This window comes from Nematostella vectensis, chromosome 6, assembly GCF_932526225.1.
Source record: "Nematostella vectensis chromosome 6, jaNemVect1.1, whole genome shotgun sequence".
In the NCBI taxonomy this organism is placed as follows: domain Eukaryota; kingdom Metazoa; phylum Cnidaria; class Anthozoa; order Actiniaria; family Edwardsiidae; genus Nematostella; species Nematostella vectensis.
In genome coordinates, this window is record NC_064039.1 from 14,055,990 (window position 1) to 14,071,606 (window position 15,617).

Here is a 15,617-nt window from a genome sequence, read left to right on the forward strand (position 1 = left end):
GGGTAAACCCTTCCACTGCAGAAGAATTGCCTGATTATGAGCTATTTAACGCATGCACGGTATTCTTCTGTATTTGATTCGATTATAGGTGATTTTAGCCATTCTCTTCGTTGCCATAGTGGCGGCATTTTGGAGAGCAAACGCAGGTGAGTCTAACATGATTGAGTGTCGTAGAGGAAGTGTTTAGAACGCAGACATGTCATTCCAATCTCCGCAAAGACCCGAAATAGTTTATTCAGCTTAAAAATCACTTCGTCCACTGTTTCATTCATCTAGGTGAAAATTCTCGGTCCCAACCATCGCAAAAACAAAGCTTCTTATCAAAACTAGCCGATTTCGGGTTCGTGTTAGGCAGTGGTTAGTGCCCAACAGTCGGAAAGATCCTTTTAAGGATTAAAATGCTTTATCTCAAATCTAGTTTTGCTGCGCAACAATTGGTATCCCCAATGCACACTCAATATTTTTCCTTACTTATGGAAAATTTAATTTTTTTAAATGTATGAAGATCAGAACGCAAGAAATAACGGAGATGCCCGTCAAGTATAATAATTTATGTACTTTTATCCACTTTCTTGTCTTTCTTTTAGAACGGAATTTATAAGAATGATACTGAAATTCCTATGTTGCTTCTAAGGCAGATTTCTATGTTCTCTTTCAGTTTTTGCTTGGGTTTTCGTTTTTTCCAGTCAGTCAGTTGACTGGTTAGCATATACTTCCTACAATGAATTCTTAGTAGTTGATATTTTCAATAATTCAAATGTATTTTTTTCAATAGATATATTTTTAAAATCTTACAAAAGTATCTCTTCTAAGACTGCAATAGTTTTTCTTTTATAAAATGTAATGGCATTCTACTAGTACCTCCGTTACCATGTGAGTTACTTCAAAAAAATTTTTTCTTAAATGTACTATAGGTTTTAATTGCCTTAAAACATATCTGCCCAAAGTTATAAAAGAGGGGATTCGTAAAACTTGTAGTCCCAATTTACAGAAATTAATAAGACTTTAAAAATAAAAAATATTCTTTCTTGGTGATTTTTGGATTAATTCAGCTATCAGAAAACAATACAAAAACAAAAATATTAATGTTATGTTGTGCTTTTAGGTATATAGATTGAGCCAATGATACTTTTGGAAATTTAAAAGCATGTCTCGTATGCCAAAAAGCGATTTTGTTAAAATTTCTGAGAAATGTTATTGTAGTTTCATTGTTTCAAAAAATGAATTTAAGATTAAAATTATAGTTATAAAACAACCTTATATATCTTTTTTTGTTTTAAAAGATTACATGATACGTTTTTTGGGTCCTGTATACTGAAATTTTTACTTTAATTTAAGACACAAACATTTAAAAAAGCTTGTTATGACTTTTTCCCAATTTTCAACCCCTCGATGTGTCCATTTAGAATGGGTGCAAAATGCCAGTTTTGTGGATTTTTTTAAGAGAAGGAGGGGGGTCAAACAAGTTTTTGGGGTTTCCTTTGGGTTTCTCTATACCGAAAAAAATGCTTAATTCCTGGGGGGGGGGGGGGGTCAACAAAGTTCTGATGTTTGCAAAGAGGGTTGCAAAGAAAACTCAAGTGGAGTGGCGCTGAATATACCCCCCCGTCATAAATAATGAACACTCCCTAAAAGCAATGAAAAAACATTCAATTCCGACATTAAAGGTCAATTCAGAATCGCTTCGATTCCGACAACAAAGCTCAAATCAGATTCGCTTGCAAACCAATTTTCTAAATTAAGAACTGCCGACATTTAGCCGCTAAAATTTCAATCTCATATTGCTTGCCCTTTCTCAACAAATATAAAATACTTTGAACTCACTATGCTGACAATTTACTGGGTTATTTGAATAAAGTGAAAACTGTAGGTCATTTGGTCCATTGAGGACCTTTCCCGACTGTCGGTTATATAGCCACTGCGTTCGTATTATGAACAATGAAGTAAACTATACCTGAGTCACTAAGTAAAAGATAAAATATCTAAATGCCCCTTTTTGCTATTTTCTTTTTATGGAAATACAGGGAACCTAGCTCTTCGCCAGCCCACTGCATCCTTGAATATATTGGAAGGCAGAGCACCTCCTCACCTCGCTGTGGATGGGGTTAACATGTCGAATTTTTTCACTGGGTCTACCATCTGGTGCTTTGGGACCTCCCCAGACCCTACTCACGGAGGGTGGTGGCGGGTGGACCTCGGACGGACCCACGTGGTGGACGAAGTGTTTATCATATCAAGGGGAGATTGTTGCCCAGAAAGACTGGCAGGACTGGAAGTCAGAGTTGGTACGTGTTGATTTAGTCATAGGTGAACATCATCATTGTTGTTTTTTATAATTGTTGATTTAGTTTTAGATGAGCATCATAAACCCTCTGGCAGTGACCACCCTCAATGATAGTGCTTACAATGCTTACTAACAATACACTAAAGGGGGTGCTTGATTTGGAGCTAGCTCTGCTGTGCCTTTCGCACCAGTATAACTGGTGGGAATTCAAGAAATGAATAATAAATAAATGAATTTATTTTATACTTATCAGAATCATAGCTGGTAAGACCAGTTTTTTTCCCAGCGGCCGCGGTGACGAATTCCAAATTCAGCCCCCCCCCCCCCTTCCCCTCGCAAACATGGTAACCATTTGTATCCGCTAGTCAAGTAAACAAATGTAGGCGTTTTTTTTTGTAGAAACTTTAAAATAAAAGACGAACAACATTATTTATTATCTACATCCATAGTGCCATCCTAGGTCCAATCACTCCGCTCGCTAGTCGGTTTTTTCTTTCTTCTTCACTTGACTTCGCCGCTCAGACAAACAAAACAGTCAAACTATTCAGGGATTTAGCTTTCTGTGAGTATATTAAGTTAGACTTGTTTTTTTCTTCTGGACATTGTAGTTTATCCATTTAAAATCAACATTCTCATGTCATATCAGGAGACAGCCTGGTGAATAACGGAATAGAGAGCCCCATGTGTGAAAGTAAGATAACCACGGGACCTATCAACAAGCCCATCTATTGCAGTCCGGGTCTGCGAGGTCGCTATGTCGTACTATACATCCCTGGAGTGAATAACAGACTTGAGATATGCGAGGTCATGGTGAACCGGAACCCGACAGGTAACCAAAATCCCGAGGGAGGTAGGGAGGGGTGTTGAGCTTCGTCGAGGTCCCTATGCCTTATTCTTTATTCCTTGGGCATACAGCAATGATATGCGAGGTTATGGCCAAACTTAGGATAAGGTGAATTGGCTAGCTACTCATTTACTTTGAAACACGTCTCAAATGCGAACCTTTCTCTTACTATGTATCTCCATCTTTCACCCTCTCCCTAGCATCCCTAGGCTCCCAAGTTTCCCTTCTCCCCTCCGCATTTGACTACACCTTTTGCTGTTCATTACCAGGAAATCTACATTCATTTGCGGCAATTTACGATAAATAACGCGAATATACATTCATTTTCGATATAAAGCGCTCATTTGCGTGAACACAAATTTCATCAGCTATATTTACATCGCCAGTAACATTCAATCGCAAAGATCGACAGTCATTCGCGCCTTTCGTCATTCAAAGGCGAAAAATGTACTTTAATCTGCGTGTTTATTCGATCATTAACAAAAAATCTATTGACAAATGTGCGAATTGACAATCATGTGAATTTAACTTATATTTATTAGTGTTTATTGACATCTTTAACAAAAAGAGTGAATTCAATTGAATTTATAGTCAACCATTTATACGGACATGACATAAATTAGTGCGATTTATACAAACATTTAGACGTTCTTTGCATTCATTAACCAACAATCTTTTTTCAATAAAACAATAGATAATTTTAGTGTTTTTTTTTTACCAAACTAGATATTTTATAAGCTTTCGCATTCTGACAAAAGGTTATGCAACCCTTTCCAAACAAATAACTTTATAAATGTAGACAACATTGTACAGTTTTTTTTCTGTTCGGCAATACTGTACAGTTCGTGCCATTGTTCATTACCGTTGCAATGCCTCCAAGAAAAATCCCCTTTGAGCACCGCGAGCGAATTATACGGTCATTCGAAGATAAGAAGAAGATTATCTCCTGGTGGCGGACACATTGGGGGTCAACCCTTCCACAGCCTGTGGTATCGTTGCTAGATACATACGAGAAGGGAGAATTGAAGAAAGACCAGGAGGTGGAAGCAATAACGTAAAAGTAGATGACGAGATGAGAGACTGCCTAAACGATATCATTAACGACAACTGCCTTCATACTCTCAGCCGTATCAATCAAGAACTAAGAAGGCGACTGCCCTTGAAACCAAGGATTCACGACCGCACGGTAGCGAGAACGCTAGATGGCATGTTGTTCTGTGTAAAGCTGGCAAGGCCCCTCCCAGCGGAAAGGAACAGACCTGACGTTCTACAGAAGAGAGTAGACTACGGCAACTGGTTCATGAACCGTGGTGTCGTGCATCATTCGGTCTTTGTAGATGAATGCGGCTACAATATCTGGACCGCAAGAAGTCACGGGAGGGCGAGACAAGGAGAGCGAGCCTATAGACAGGTCTGCGGGTAGCGTGGGAGGAACATTACCGTAAAAATGGCAATATCACCAATCAATGGTCTTGTATTCCACTCGGCAATTATTGGTGGCATGAACGCACAACGGTTCAGCGACTTTCTTACGCAGGCTAGACTTAACCTCGACCCGGACGAGATGGTGATATTTATTTACGATGGAGCGCCACCACATCGCAACCCTGCCATACCCGGGCCCAATACAGAGCTGAAAATGCTACCACCCTACAGCCCCTTTTTGAAAATTGTGGAGCAGGCAATAAACTCTCTTAAAGCGGCTATAAAAGCTGACATCTCAAGACCAGAAGTACAAGCCCAGATGGGAGATAGGGGTGCGGCTACAGACCAAGGCCTTGCATTGGGAGTTTTTCGTACGCGTTTGCTTTTGCAAGCTTTGCAGCACATCATTGGCAGTCCGTCGAGGCGACGATGACTGTTCTATTGTGTTGGTCCTTTGATCTTAACTCTCCATGCTGGACGATCCCGAGCAGTGGTTTGCCAAGAGTTTGAGCTTATATCCCTCCACTTCAGGTTCCTCTTTACCACATCTTTGAACCTGAGTCTAGGCCGACCCTGATTCCTGGTCCCTGTCGTGAGCTGAGAGTAGAGCAGCTGCCTAGGCAATCTGTCAGTGTCCATGCGGTGAACATGCCCAGTCCATCTGAGATTTTTCTCAATGAGTGTGTCAGCCATTGACCGTAATCCGGTCCTCTTGTATATCTCTTTGTTTGTGACTTTATCCATCCAAGTAATTTTCATTATTTCTCTCAGGTGTCGCATCATATATGCATGTAAATTTTTCACCTGGCTGCGATATACAGTCCATGTTTCTGCACCGTATACTAGGGCAGATAAGACAACTGCTCGATAGACCTTGCCTTTAACCTTGAGCGATACGTGATGGTTGTCCCACAGCCGCTCTCTCAGCTTAGCATATGCTGCGCTGGCCTTCCCCTTTCTGAAGGTGATCTCATTATCTATTCGTGCATTGTCAGAGATGGTACTTCCCAAGTACACAAAGTCTTTGGTCTGGACCAGGGTCTCATTTCTTACATGGATTTCGCCAGGGAATTGAGTCAATGTCTGACGCTTCACTGGTTGAAATAAGCACTCTGTCTTTTTGATGTTGATTTTCAGGCTGAATTGTTCTGCAGCTGAGGAGAATCTGTCTACTAATCTCTGCATACTTTCCACATCATGTGCCACCAATGCGCTGTCGTCCGCATACAGCATTTCTCGTACTATGACCTGGCATGTTTTCCTTTTTGCTTTGAAGTGAGCAACATTGAATAGGTCGGCGTTATGCCTTGTTTGGATTGACACCCCATCAACACAGTCCTTGAAGGCTATCTCCAACATGGCCGACAGGTATAGAGAAAAGAGCGTTGGCGCCAGGACGCACCCTTGCTTTACTCCATTGGAGACATCGAATTGCTTCGAGTCGTTTCCGCCTTGGGATACAGAAGCTTTCATACCGCTATGGAGGGATCGTATAACATTGACAAACTTGGGTGGACAGCCAAATTTGACCAGGACCTGCCAGAGTGCCTCTCTCGATACAGTGTCAAAGGCTTTTGAGAAGTCAATGAACACTGCATATAGCGGCATGTTTTGCTCTATACACTTCTCCTGGGTCTGTCGCAGACAGAAAATCATGTCCATTGTGCCCCTGCCACTCCTGAAACCACACTGGGACTCGGGCAGTACGACTGGTGCTATGTGTCTGTTAATCCTGTTCAGCAGAACACGAGAGAGGATCTTACCAGCGATGGAAAGCAAGGATATACCTCTGTAATTTCCACAGTCTCTCCGACTACCTTTCTTGAAAATAGGGATAATACTGGCATCTCTCCAGTCATGAGGTGTGTTCTCCGCTGACCAGACTTTGAGGACAAGTTTATGCAGCTTGGACACAATCTCTGTACCACCATGCTTCCAGATTTCCGCAGGTATACCACATTTACCAGGTGATTTCCCCTCTTGTGTAGCATCGATTGCATCCACAACCTCCTTTATGTCTGGCGGCTCAGAAAGGCACACTACCTCTGGTCTTGTTTGGAGACTGTTGAGTGCTCCCTCATCCACAAGCCCTGATACATTCAGGAGTTGGTCAAAATGATCGGCAAATCTGTTTAGGATCTCCAATTTCTCCTGAAGTATTGTGCATCCGTCAGTAGCAGTGAGTTGGGTTGACCCACGCTTTGCAGGACCATACACCTCTCGTAGTCCGTTGTAGAAGCCCTTCATATCATTTACATCCGATGCCTGTTGTAGACTTTCTGCCTTTCGTTCCCACCAGTCTGTCTTGAGCTTTCTCGTGTACTGCTGAAGTGCCCTCCTTGCAGCCGTGTACTTATTCTTGTTGGACCTTGTGTTTGTTTGCAGCATATTGGCTCTAGCAGCATTCCGCTTTTCCAGCAGACATTCCAGATGTTTATCATTTTCATCAAACCAGTCTTGGTGTTTTCGTTTCGGCTTCTCAGCACAATATTGGTATTATTACCCCTGCTAAATGCGCTCAGTGGTACCGATTCATGCAAACATATTTACCACGATGTCTGAATGGTGAGGTGATCGAGGGCTAATGCAAAGTGCAGCGAAATGCTCTATGTAGAACTTTAACATGACTCACCTTTATTGAAAATATATTTTTTGTTATTGAATGTAAAGAACGCGCAAATGCTTGTAAAAACCCAGTAATGTATATCATATTCGCGTGAATGACTGTCTATAAATGCTATTGAATTTCACTCTTTGTTATAAAGATGTTAATAAATATGTGTTGCACGCAGTTGACTGTCAATTCGCCTAATTGTTTATCTTTTTTTTTGTTAATGGTCGAATGAAAACGCACAGATGAAAGTATATTTTTCGCCTTTGAATGACGAAAGGCGCGAATGACTGTCGATTTTTGCGATTGAATGTTACAGGCGATGTAAATATCGCTAATGAAATTTGTGTTCACGCAAATGAGTGCTTTATGACGAAAATGAATGTATATTCGCGTTATTGATCGTATATTGCCGCAAATGAATGTACATTTCCTGGTAATGAACAGCAAAAGGTGTAGTACTTGGTCTGGCCTCCTGCTGATAAACCCCGTACTAGAATACACGTGAGGATGGCAAACTTAATCAACAGTTGAAAAAGATTTCATCAATTTGGCGGAGAGGGGGAGGGAAGGGGGTAGGAGAGGAGATGGGACCTCTATGCATCGCTTTTCAACCCGTCGACATGACAAACAGCATTCTGCAAAGCTATGGTTTACTTGAACCCTACAGTTAATGCTCTCTCATCGTGGACATTCAGGAACGAGTCTCTTTCAGGGTATTTGTATTGCAGCCTCTTCATCATCAAATTAATGGTGCCTCTGAATGGCCCCTACCAAGTTTGAGTGTCTAAAGATGTTTCTTTTTGAAATGTGCAACCTCGTCCCCTGGGTTATTTGTAATATGGCGTCAGATACTGATAATTACCCCGAAGACCCTGGGGACGAGGTGATGAGATGTGAATACTTTTGTTTTTGATGAGTTGAGAATATTTTGGTTCTTGATGACGTCACACACCATGTGACTAACTTGTTGACTAATTTTTTTGCCCCCCTTCACTTTTTTATTCTCTTATTTCTTAATCTTAGGTATGGTGTACCTCTAGGGGGTGCTTTGGGCCGCGTCAGTGCTCCGCTATAAACCATAATTCATATATGCAAATATGCAGGAATCTTAACTAAAAATCTGCTGTTATATTTTGTTTTAATTTCTAGTGAATCTTGCGTTGAAAAAACCTACGACCCAGATTTCTCTTTATGGTGCCGGCTATGCTTCTCGAGCTGTTGATGGGAACACTGACGGGGACTATGGTAGGGAAAGCTGCACACACACTTATGCGCATACTTATCCCTGGTGGCGCGTGGACCTGGGCACTGCTCAACCAGTCTCGGAAGTGTTCCTGGTGAATCGTGTGACACATTCACAGAGATTGCAAAATGCTGAAGTCAGAGTTGGTGAGTAATAACATTCTAAATATATAAGCCTGGCACCTTTTTGGGATACTAAGATAATGAGAATTGTTGACCGTTGCCATATTGCACAACGTTTAAGTCAAAGCTGATGAGTGATGTAGGTAACTGTACTAATAGACACTGAAGTCGCTGGAACGATTCTGATTGGCCGCTCAGATCATGTGGTCTAGGCGATTCAAACACTTTGAAACAGCTGCTCTGCCATTCTCTCGGGCAAAATTCTCTAGAAGCGGAAGTGAAATTACGGTGTGTTCATTGAAATGATGCTAATGCGTTTGCAGTTATTTTCCATCTATTTTTTTTTTTATTTCTTGCACCGTAACACATGCTTTGTAAGGCCTTTTCTATATAAAGAGTTAAAATCCTCTATGTCCTGATGAAGTTGATCGCTGGAAATTAGTTGTTAGATGATGACTCATCACATATAGACATCAACAGGATGTGTCAAGAAGGCCATTTCACTGAAAAATTAGGTTGTCTGAGAAAGTCACTGCTACGGTAAATATAATAAATTCACATTCACAAAGTTACGGTCAGTTCTTGTAATAATATAATATTTATTCATAAATGATTGTAACCTATAATGCGCATTACATATTTTGCAAACATGGAACTGTTTAGAAATCACTCGTCTTCCTGAGCCAGGGTTGATGTCTTCCCCCAGGTGACTCTCTGACCGATAACGGCAACACCAACCCTCGCTGTGGAGACATATTCACCATGGCAACACTGCAGAAGCTATCCATCTACTGCAAGCCGAGGAGATCAGGACGCTATGTGAACGTGCGTCTGGTGAGAGCTAGTATGTTTCTTACCCTGTGTGAGGTGGAGGTGTACTCCGAGAGCAAAGGTACGTGTGTGGGGGGAGGGGAGGGGAGGAGGGATTTATGGGGAATTTTAACTGGTACTCACCCTTTGTGAGGTGGAGGTGTACTCCAAGAGCAAAGGTACGTGTGTGTGTGTGGGGGGGGGGGGGGGGGCTAGGGGGAGGAGGGATTGATAGGGAATTTTAACTGGTACTCACCCTGTGTGAGGTGGAGGTGGACTTCGAGAGCAAAGTTACGTACGCAAAGGTGTCTACTCCGAGAGCAAAGTTGCGTATTCAAAGGTGACTACTCCGAGAGCAAAGGTACCTACACAAAGGTGTCTACTCCGAGAGGTGAATGGTGAATGTTGAATGGAGATACTTGATATTTGAGCCTCTATCTGTTCGTGCATGTAGTAAGAGCTAACATGATACTCATCCTGTTTGAGGTGAGGTCTATAGACAGTAAAGGTAACATAAGGGAGAGAAACTGGAGATACTGGATATTTGTCCCTTTATCTGTGCGTGCATATGATGCAGAATTTGGGTCGTGCCGGAGAAGGGTAACTCTCGCTGTAGAGAGAAGATGATGAAGAACCTTTCAATGCTAGGATGACCCTGTTTGTGAACTTCGTGTTGTGGACATGTTCCATGTTTGTAATCAATAATAATTTGTAATCACTAGGCCATTCCAGCTATAAGCATGCGCGCACACTCGACATGGAAACCTACCTCGTCTACCGTCATACAGCGCGCGCTTTATTTGATGCATGACGGTAGTTGAGAAAGGTTTCTATTGAAATGCGCACGCGAGCTTATAGCTCGAATGGCCTATTGGAATAGTGCGAAGGGTGTGCTTTACGGGTAAAACAAATAATTCCTTTTTCTCGTCAACAGCTGTGATCCTCAACAAACCCCCACCACAAGAGGTGCCTGAAATCTACGACATTGAAGCTACTTTTGCAAACTTTACATGCCCTGAGGCGTTTGGGTACCCTGTGCCAGATGTAGCCTGGGTACTAAATGGCGAAGTTCACCAAAACGGTTCTAGTCGTCATTTTCGGACACCAGCCTTGGAGGGGGTGGCGTATGGGGACTTGACATTGGAGTGCATCGTGTCCAACAAACACGGCTCTGACTTCTACCAGTTTCCTGTGAAGCATCTCAGTAAGTGTTGCATGTTATTTCCCATGAACGTCGCTGTTTGTCTGAGAGAAAGAGCCATTGCTTACCAGTAAGCAAATAAATATACGAATGCCTAAATAAATGAATACCTGAATTAATGAATGAATAAATAAATAAATACCTAACTAAACAAACAAATAAATAAAAAAGAATAAATAAAAGAAGTAATAGATAAATAAAAAGACCTGGAATGTCTCATGCGTTCTATTTACTCCGCTGCAAAATGGGTGATTTATTCGAATTTTGAGCAAACTTCAAAAGACAACGCTCTATATGACAAAATGGTAAAATCCACACGTTCCTACCAAAAAACATTGACCTATTCTCTGGTTTATAATTTTTCCTTCATTACAGGTCACCTCATGATGTGTCGAGATCACCAGACCAAAAATCATCCCACACGAGCTGTCACATATAAAGTCACAGGGAGCTATAGCAACGACGGTGATATCAATGAGACGGTATGGCGGCGATACGAAGCGGGGTCAGCAAACATGCAGGTACAATTTAAAAAATGATATCTGTTCTTTTCCATTTTCCCAAATGGGATCTCTTTGACACTATTTTAGTTAATTTGAAGGATAAACGCTGGCTTCACTTTAGGCAGTGTCTATTTTTGATATTCATTAAGAATTTCGATGTTTCTGCGATCGAGTTTAGGGTCGTGTGCTCGTGCCATCCTGCATCCCTACCCCCCCCCCCCCTCTCCTAGCAACGAGCCTGTGCCCTCCCTAGTTACAAGCCTGCGAGTTTTGTTTTATTCTAAATGTTCGTATTCTACATACTTTTTAGCGGTCGAGGTGAGGGTTAAGTGTTCGGGCCCCCTATGCCCTCCCTAGTTACAAGCCTGCGAGTTTTGTTTTATTCTAAATATTCGTATTCTACATACGTTTTAGCGGTCGAGGTGAGGGTTAAGTGCTCGGGCCCCCTGTGCACCCTCTAGCTACGATTCTTTGAGTTCTGCTTTATTTTTTCCTAAGTGGAAAGTAATTTATATTTCTTCCACCCCACCATTAGCTCGCCGAGTCGTGCGTACCTACCCATCGCTGCAACACCAAGGCCACCGGATGGATGACGGAACCTCATCCCAGCGCCCGCGATGGCGTGGTACAGCGGACAGTGTGTTTTCACTGGGACGATGATTGCTGCCGTTATCAGACGCAAATCTTTGTCCGCCCTTGCCATGGATTCTACGTCTACAGACTTAAAGCGCTGAAGTTTGCTGTGGAGGCAAGATACTGCACTAGAGGTACTAGAAGCTGAAACATCGATTGGTTCACCATCAAAGTCAGAATCTTTTAAAATGTCTTGTTTCCCCCGCTCTTTGTTTTAGCACTTGTGACACCATACGATGAAAGCATCTTGATGTCCCAGTACATATCCTCATCCGGTCACGACAACTACGCGTTACGAAGTCACGCAGTCGCCATAGAGCAAGATCTCACGGTGGAAGATTGCGTTATGTTCTGCATGCTGGATTGCAGGTGTCAATCACTAAACTACAATACAAGCAGCCAAACTTGCGAGATCAACAACTCGACCAGACACGAGAGCGAAGATGATGTTACATTGAGAGCAGGAGTGCTCCATTACGAGTCTGTACAGTTTATACAAGTCAACGATTAGATGCGTGTGGTGTCAGTGATAATGTGTTTGATGTCAACGATTAGAAGCGGGTGATGTACGATAGTAAAACAATCCCAGAATACACTAGGGTGAAGAGGGCTCCTCTGCGAGGCTGAACTAGTTTAACACTCTGACAAGTAATTGCGTGATATCAACAATGCGTGTGGTACACGGGCCGTAGCGGTGCCGGAAGTAATGCTAACTGATGCTTGCGTTGTTTACACCGGCCGTAGCGGTGCCAGGAGTAATGATGACTGTTTTAGATGCTGTTTACACTGGGCGTAACGGTGCCAGTAGTAATGATGACTGATTTAGATGCTGTTTACACCGGCCGTAGCGGTGCCAGTAGTAATGATGACTGATTTAGATGCTGTTTACACTGGCCGTAGCGGTGCCAGTAGTAATGATGACTGATTTAGGTGCTGTTTACACTGGGCGTAGCGGTGCCAGTAGTAATGATGACTGATTTAGATGCTGTTTACACTGGCCGTAGCGGTGCCAGTAGTAATGATGACTGATTTAGATGCTGTTTACACTGGGCGTAGCGGTGCCAGTAGTAATGATGACTGATTTAGATGCTGTTTACACGTTGCGTAGCGGTGCCAGTAGTAATGATGACTGATTTAGATGCTGTTTACACTGGGCGTAGCGGTGCCAGTAGTAATGATGACTGATTTAGATGCTGTTTACACTGGGCGTAGCGGTGCCAGTAGTAATGATGACTGATTAAGATGCTGTTTACACTGGGCGTAGCGGTACCAGTAGTAATGATGACTGATTTAGATGCTGTTTACACTGGGCGTAGCGGTGCCAGTAGTAATGATGACTGATTTAGATGGTGTTTACACTGGGCGTAGCGGTGCCAGTAGTAATGATGACTGATTTAGATGCTGTTTACACTGGGCGTAGCGGTGCCAGTAGTAATGATGACTGATTAAGATGCTGTTTACACTGGGCGTAGCGGTACCAGTAGTAATGATGACTGATTTAGATGCTGTTTACACTGGGCGTAGCGGTGACAGTAGTAATGATGACTGATTTAGATGGTGTTTACACTGGCGTAGCGGTGCCAGTAGTAATGATGACTGATTTAGATGCTGTTTACACTGGGCGTAGCGGTGCCAGTAGTAATGATGACTGATTTAGATGGTGTTTACACTGGGCGTAGCGGTGCCAGTAGTAATGATGACTGGTTTAGATGATGTTTACACTGGCCGTAGCGGTGCCAGTAGTAATGATGACTGTTTTAGATGCTGTTTACACTGGGCGTAGCGGTGCCAGTAGTAATGATGACTGATTTAGATGGTGTTTACACTGGCGTAGCGGTACCAGTAGTAATGATGACTGATTTAGATGATGTTTACACTGGCCGTAGCGGTGCCAGTAGTAATGATGACTGATTTAGATGATGTTTACACTGGCCGTAGCGGTGCCAGTAGTAATGATGACTGTTTTAGATGCTGTTTACACTGGGCGTAGCGGTGCCAGTAGTAATGATGACTGATTTAGATGGTGTTTACACTGGCGTAGCGGTACCAGTAGTAATGATGACTGACTTAGATGCTGTTTACACTGGGCGTAGCGGTGCCAGTAGTAATGATGACTGTTTTAGATGCTGTTTACACTGGACGTAGCCGTGCCAGTAGTAATGATGACTGATTTAGATGCTGTTTACACGTTGCGTAGCGGTGCCAGTAGTAATGATGACTGATTTAGATGCTGTTTACACGTTGCGTAGCGGTGCCAGTAGTAATGATGACTGATTTAGATGCTGTTTACACTGGGCGTAGCGGTACCAGTAGTAATGATGACTGATTTAGATGCTGTTTACACTGGGCGTAGCGGTACCAGTAGTAATGATGACTGATTTAGATGCTGTTTACACTGGGCGTAGCGGTGCCAGTAGTAATGATGACTGATTTAGATGGTGTTTACACTGGCGTAGCGGTGCCAGTAGTAATGATGACTGATTTAGATGATGTTTACACTGGCCGTAGCGGTGCCAGTAGTAATGATGACTGTTTTAGATGCTGTTTACACTGGGCGTAGCGGTGCCAGTAGTAATGATGACTGATTTAGATGGTGTTTACACTGGGCGTAGCGGTGCCAGTAGTAATGATGACTGATTTAGATGCTGTTTACACTGGGCGTAGCGGTGCCAGTAGTAATGATGACTGTTTTAGATGCTGTTTACACTGGACGTAGCCGTGCCAGTAGTAATGATGACTGATTTAGATGCTGTTTACACGTTGCGTAGCGGTGCCAGTAGTAATGATGACTGATTTAGATGCTGTTTACACGTTGCGTAGTGGTGCCAGTAGTAATGATGACTGATTTAGATGCTGTTTACACGTTGCGTAGCGGTGCCAGTAGTAATGATGACTGATTTAGATGCTGTTTACACTGGGCGTAGCGGTACCAGTAGTAATGATGACTGATTTAGATGCTGTTTACACGTTGCGTAGCGGTGCCAGTAGTAATGATGACTGATTTAGATGCTGTTTACACTGGGCGTAGCAGTGCCAGGAGTAATGATGACTAATTTAGATGCTGTTTACACTGGGCGCAGCGGTGCCAGGAGTAATGATGACTGATTTAGATGCTGTTTACACGTTGCGTAGCGGTGCCAGTAGTAATGATGACTGATTTAGATGCTGTTTACACGTTGCGTAGCGGTGCCAGGAGTAATGATGACTGATTTAGATGCTGTTTACACTGGGCGTAGCAGTGCCAGGAGTAATGATGACTGATTTAAATGCTGTTTACACTGGGCGTAGCAGTGCCAGTAGTAATGATGACTGACTTAGATGCTGTTTACACTGGGCGTAGCGGTGCCATTAGTAATGATGACTGATTTAGATGCTGTTTACACTGGCCGTAGCGGTGCCAGTTGTAATGATGACTGATTTATATGCTGTTTACACTGGCCGTAGCGGTGCCAGTAGTAATGATGAATGATTTAGATACTGTTTACACTGGGCGTAGCGGTGCCAGTAGTAATGATGACTGTTTTAGATGCTGTTTACACTGGCCGTAGCGGTGCCAGTAGTAATGATGACTGATTTATATGCTGTTTACACTGGGCGTAGCGGTGCCAGTAGTAATGATGACTGATTTAGGTGCTGTTTACACTGGGCGTAGCGGTGCCAGTAGTAATGATGACTGATTAAGATACTGTTTACACTGGGAGGGGCCCCGAATGGTCTTTGGCGAGCACCCCGTTTTTTATGCGAGACCGAGCATTTTTAGTCGGAAAAAAATTGCGCGAGCATGCGAGCATTAGCCGAAAACTGCGAGCACATCGAAATTTCGGGGGATCATTCGGGGGCCATACTGGGCGTAGCAGTGCCAGATGGTGATGCTTTTGCTTTTAACACGGGACGTAGCGGTGCCAGGAGTAATGCTAACTGGTGCTGGTGCTATTTGA

The 15,617-nt window shown here is 42.9% G+C and overlaps 2 protein-coding genes across 7 annotated transcripts in view; one reads left to right on the forward strand and one right to left on the reverse strand.

Moving 5' to 3' along the window:
* The window catches only part of LOC5506700, a 64,591-nt gene extending 50,877 nt beyond the window's left edge, over positions 1-13,714 (forward strand). Inside the window, exons 8-10 of the mRNA XM_048729538.1 lie at positions 10,919-11,064; positions 11,582-11,813; positions 11,898-13,714. Of these exons, the coding sequence (XP_048585495.1) occupies positions 10,919-11,064; positions 11,582-11,813; positions 11,898-12,190 (671 nt within the window). The 3' untranslated portion in view covers positions 12,191-13,714. The remainder of the gene's footprint in view (positions 1-10,918; positions 11,065-11,581; positions 11,814-11,897) is intronic.
* Positions 1-15,617, reverse strand: part of LOC5506716 — a 133,963-nt gene that overhangs the window by 84,796 nt on the left and 33,550 nt on the right. The window lies entirely within an intron of this gene.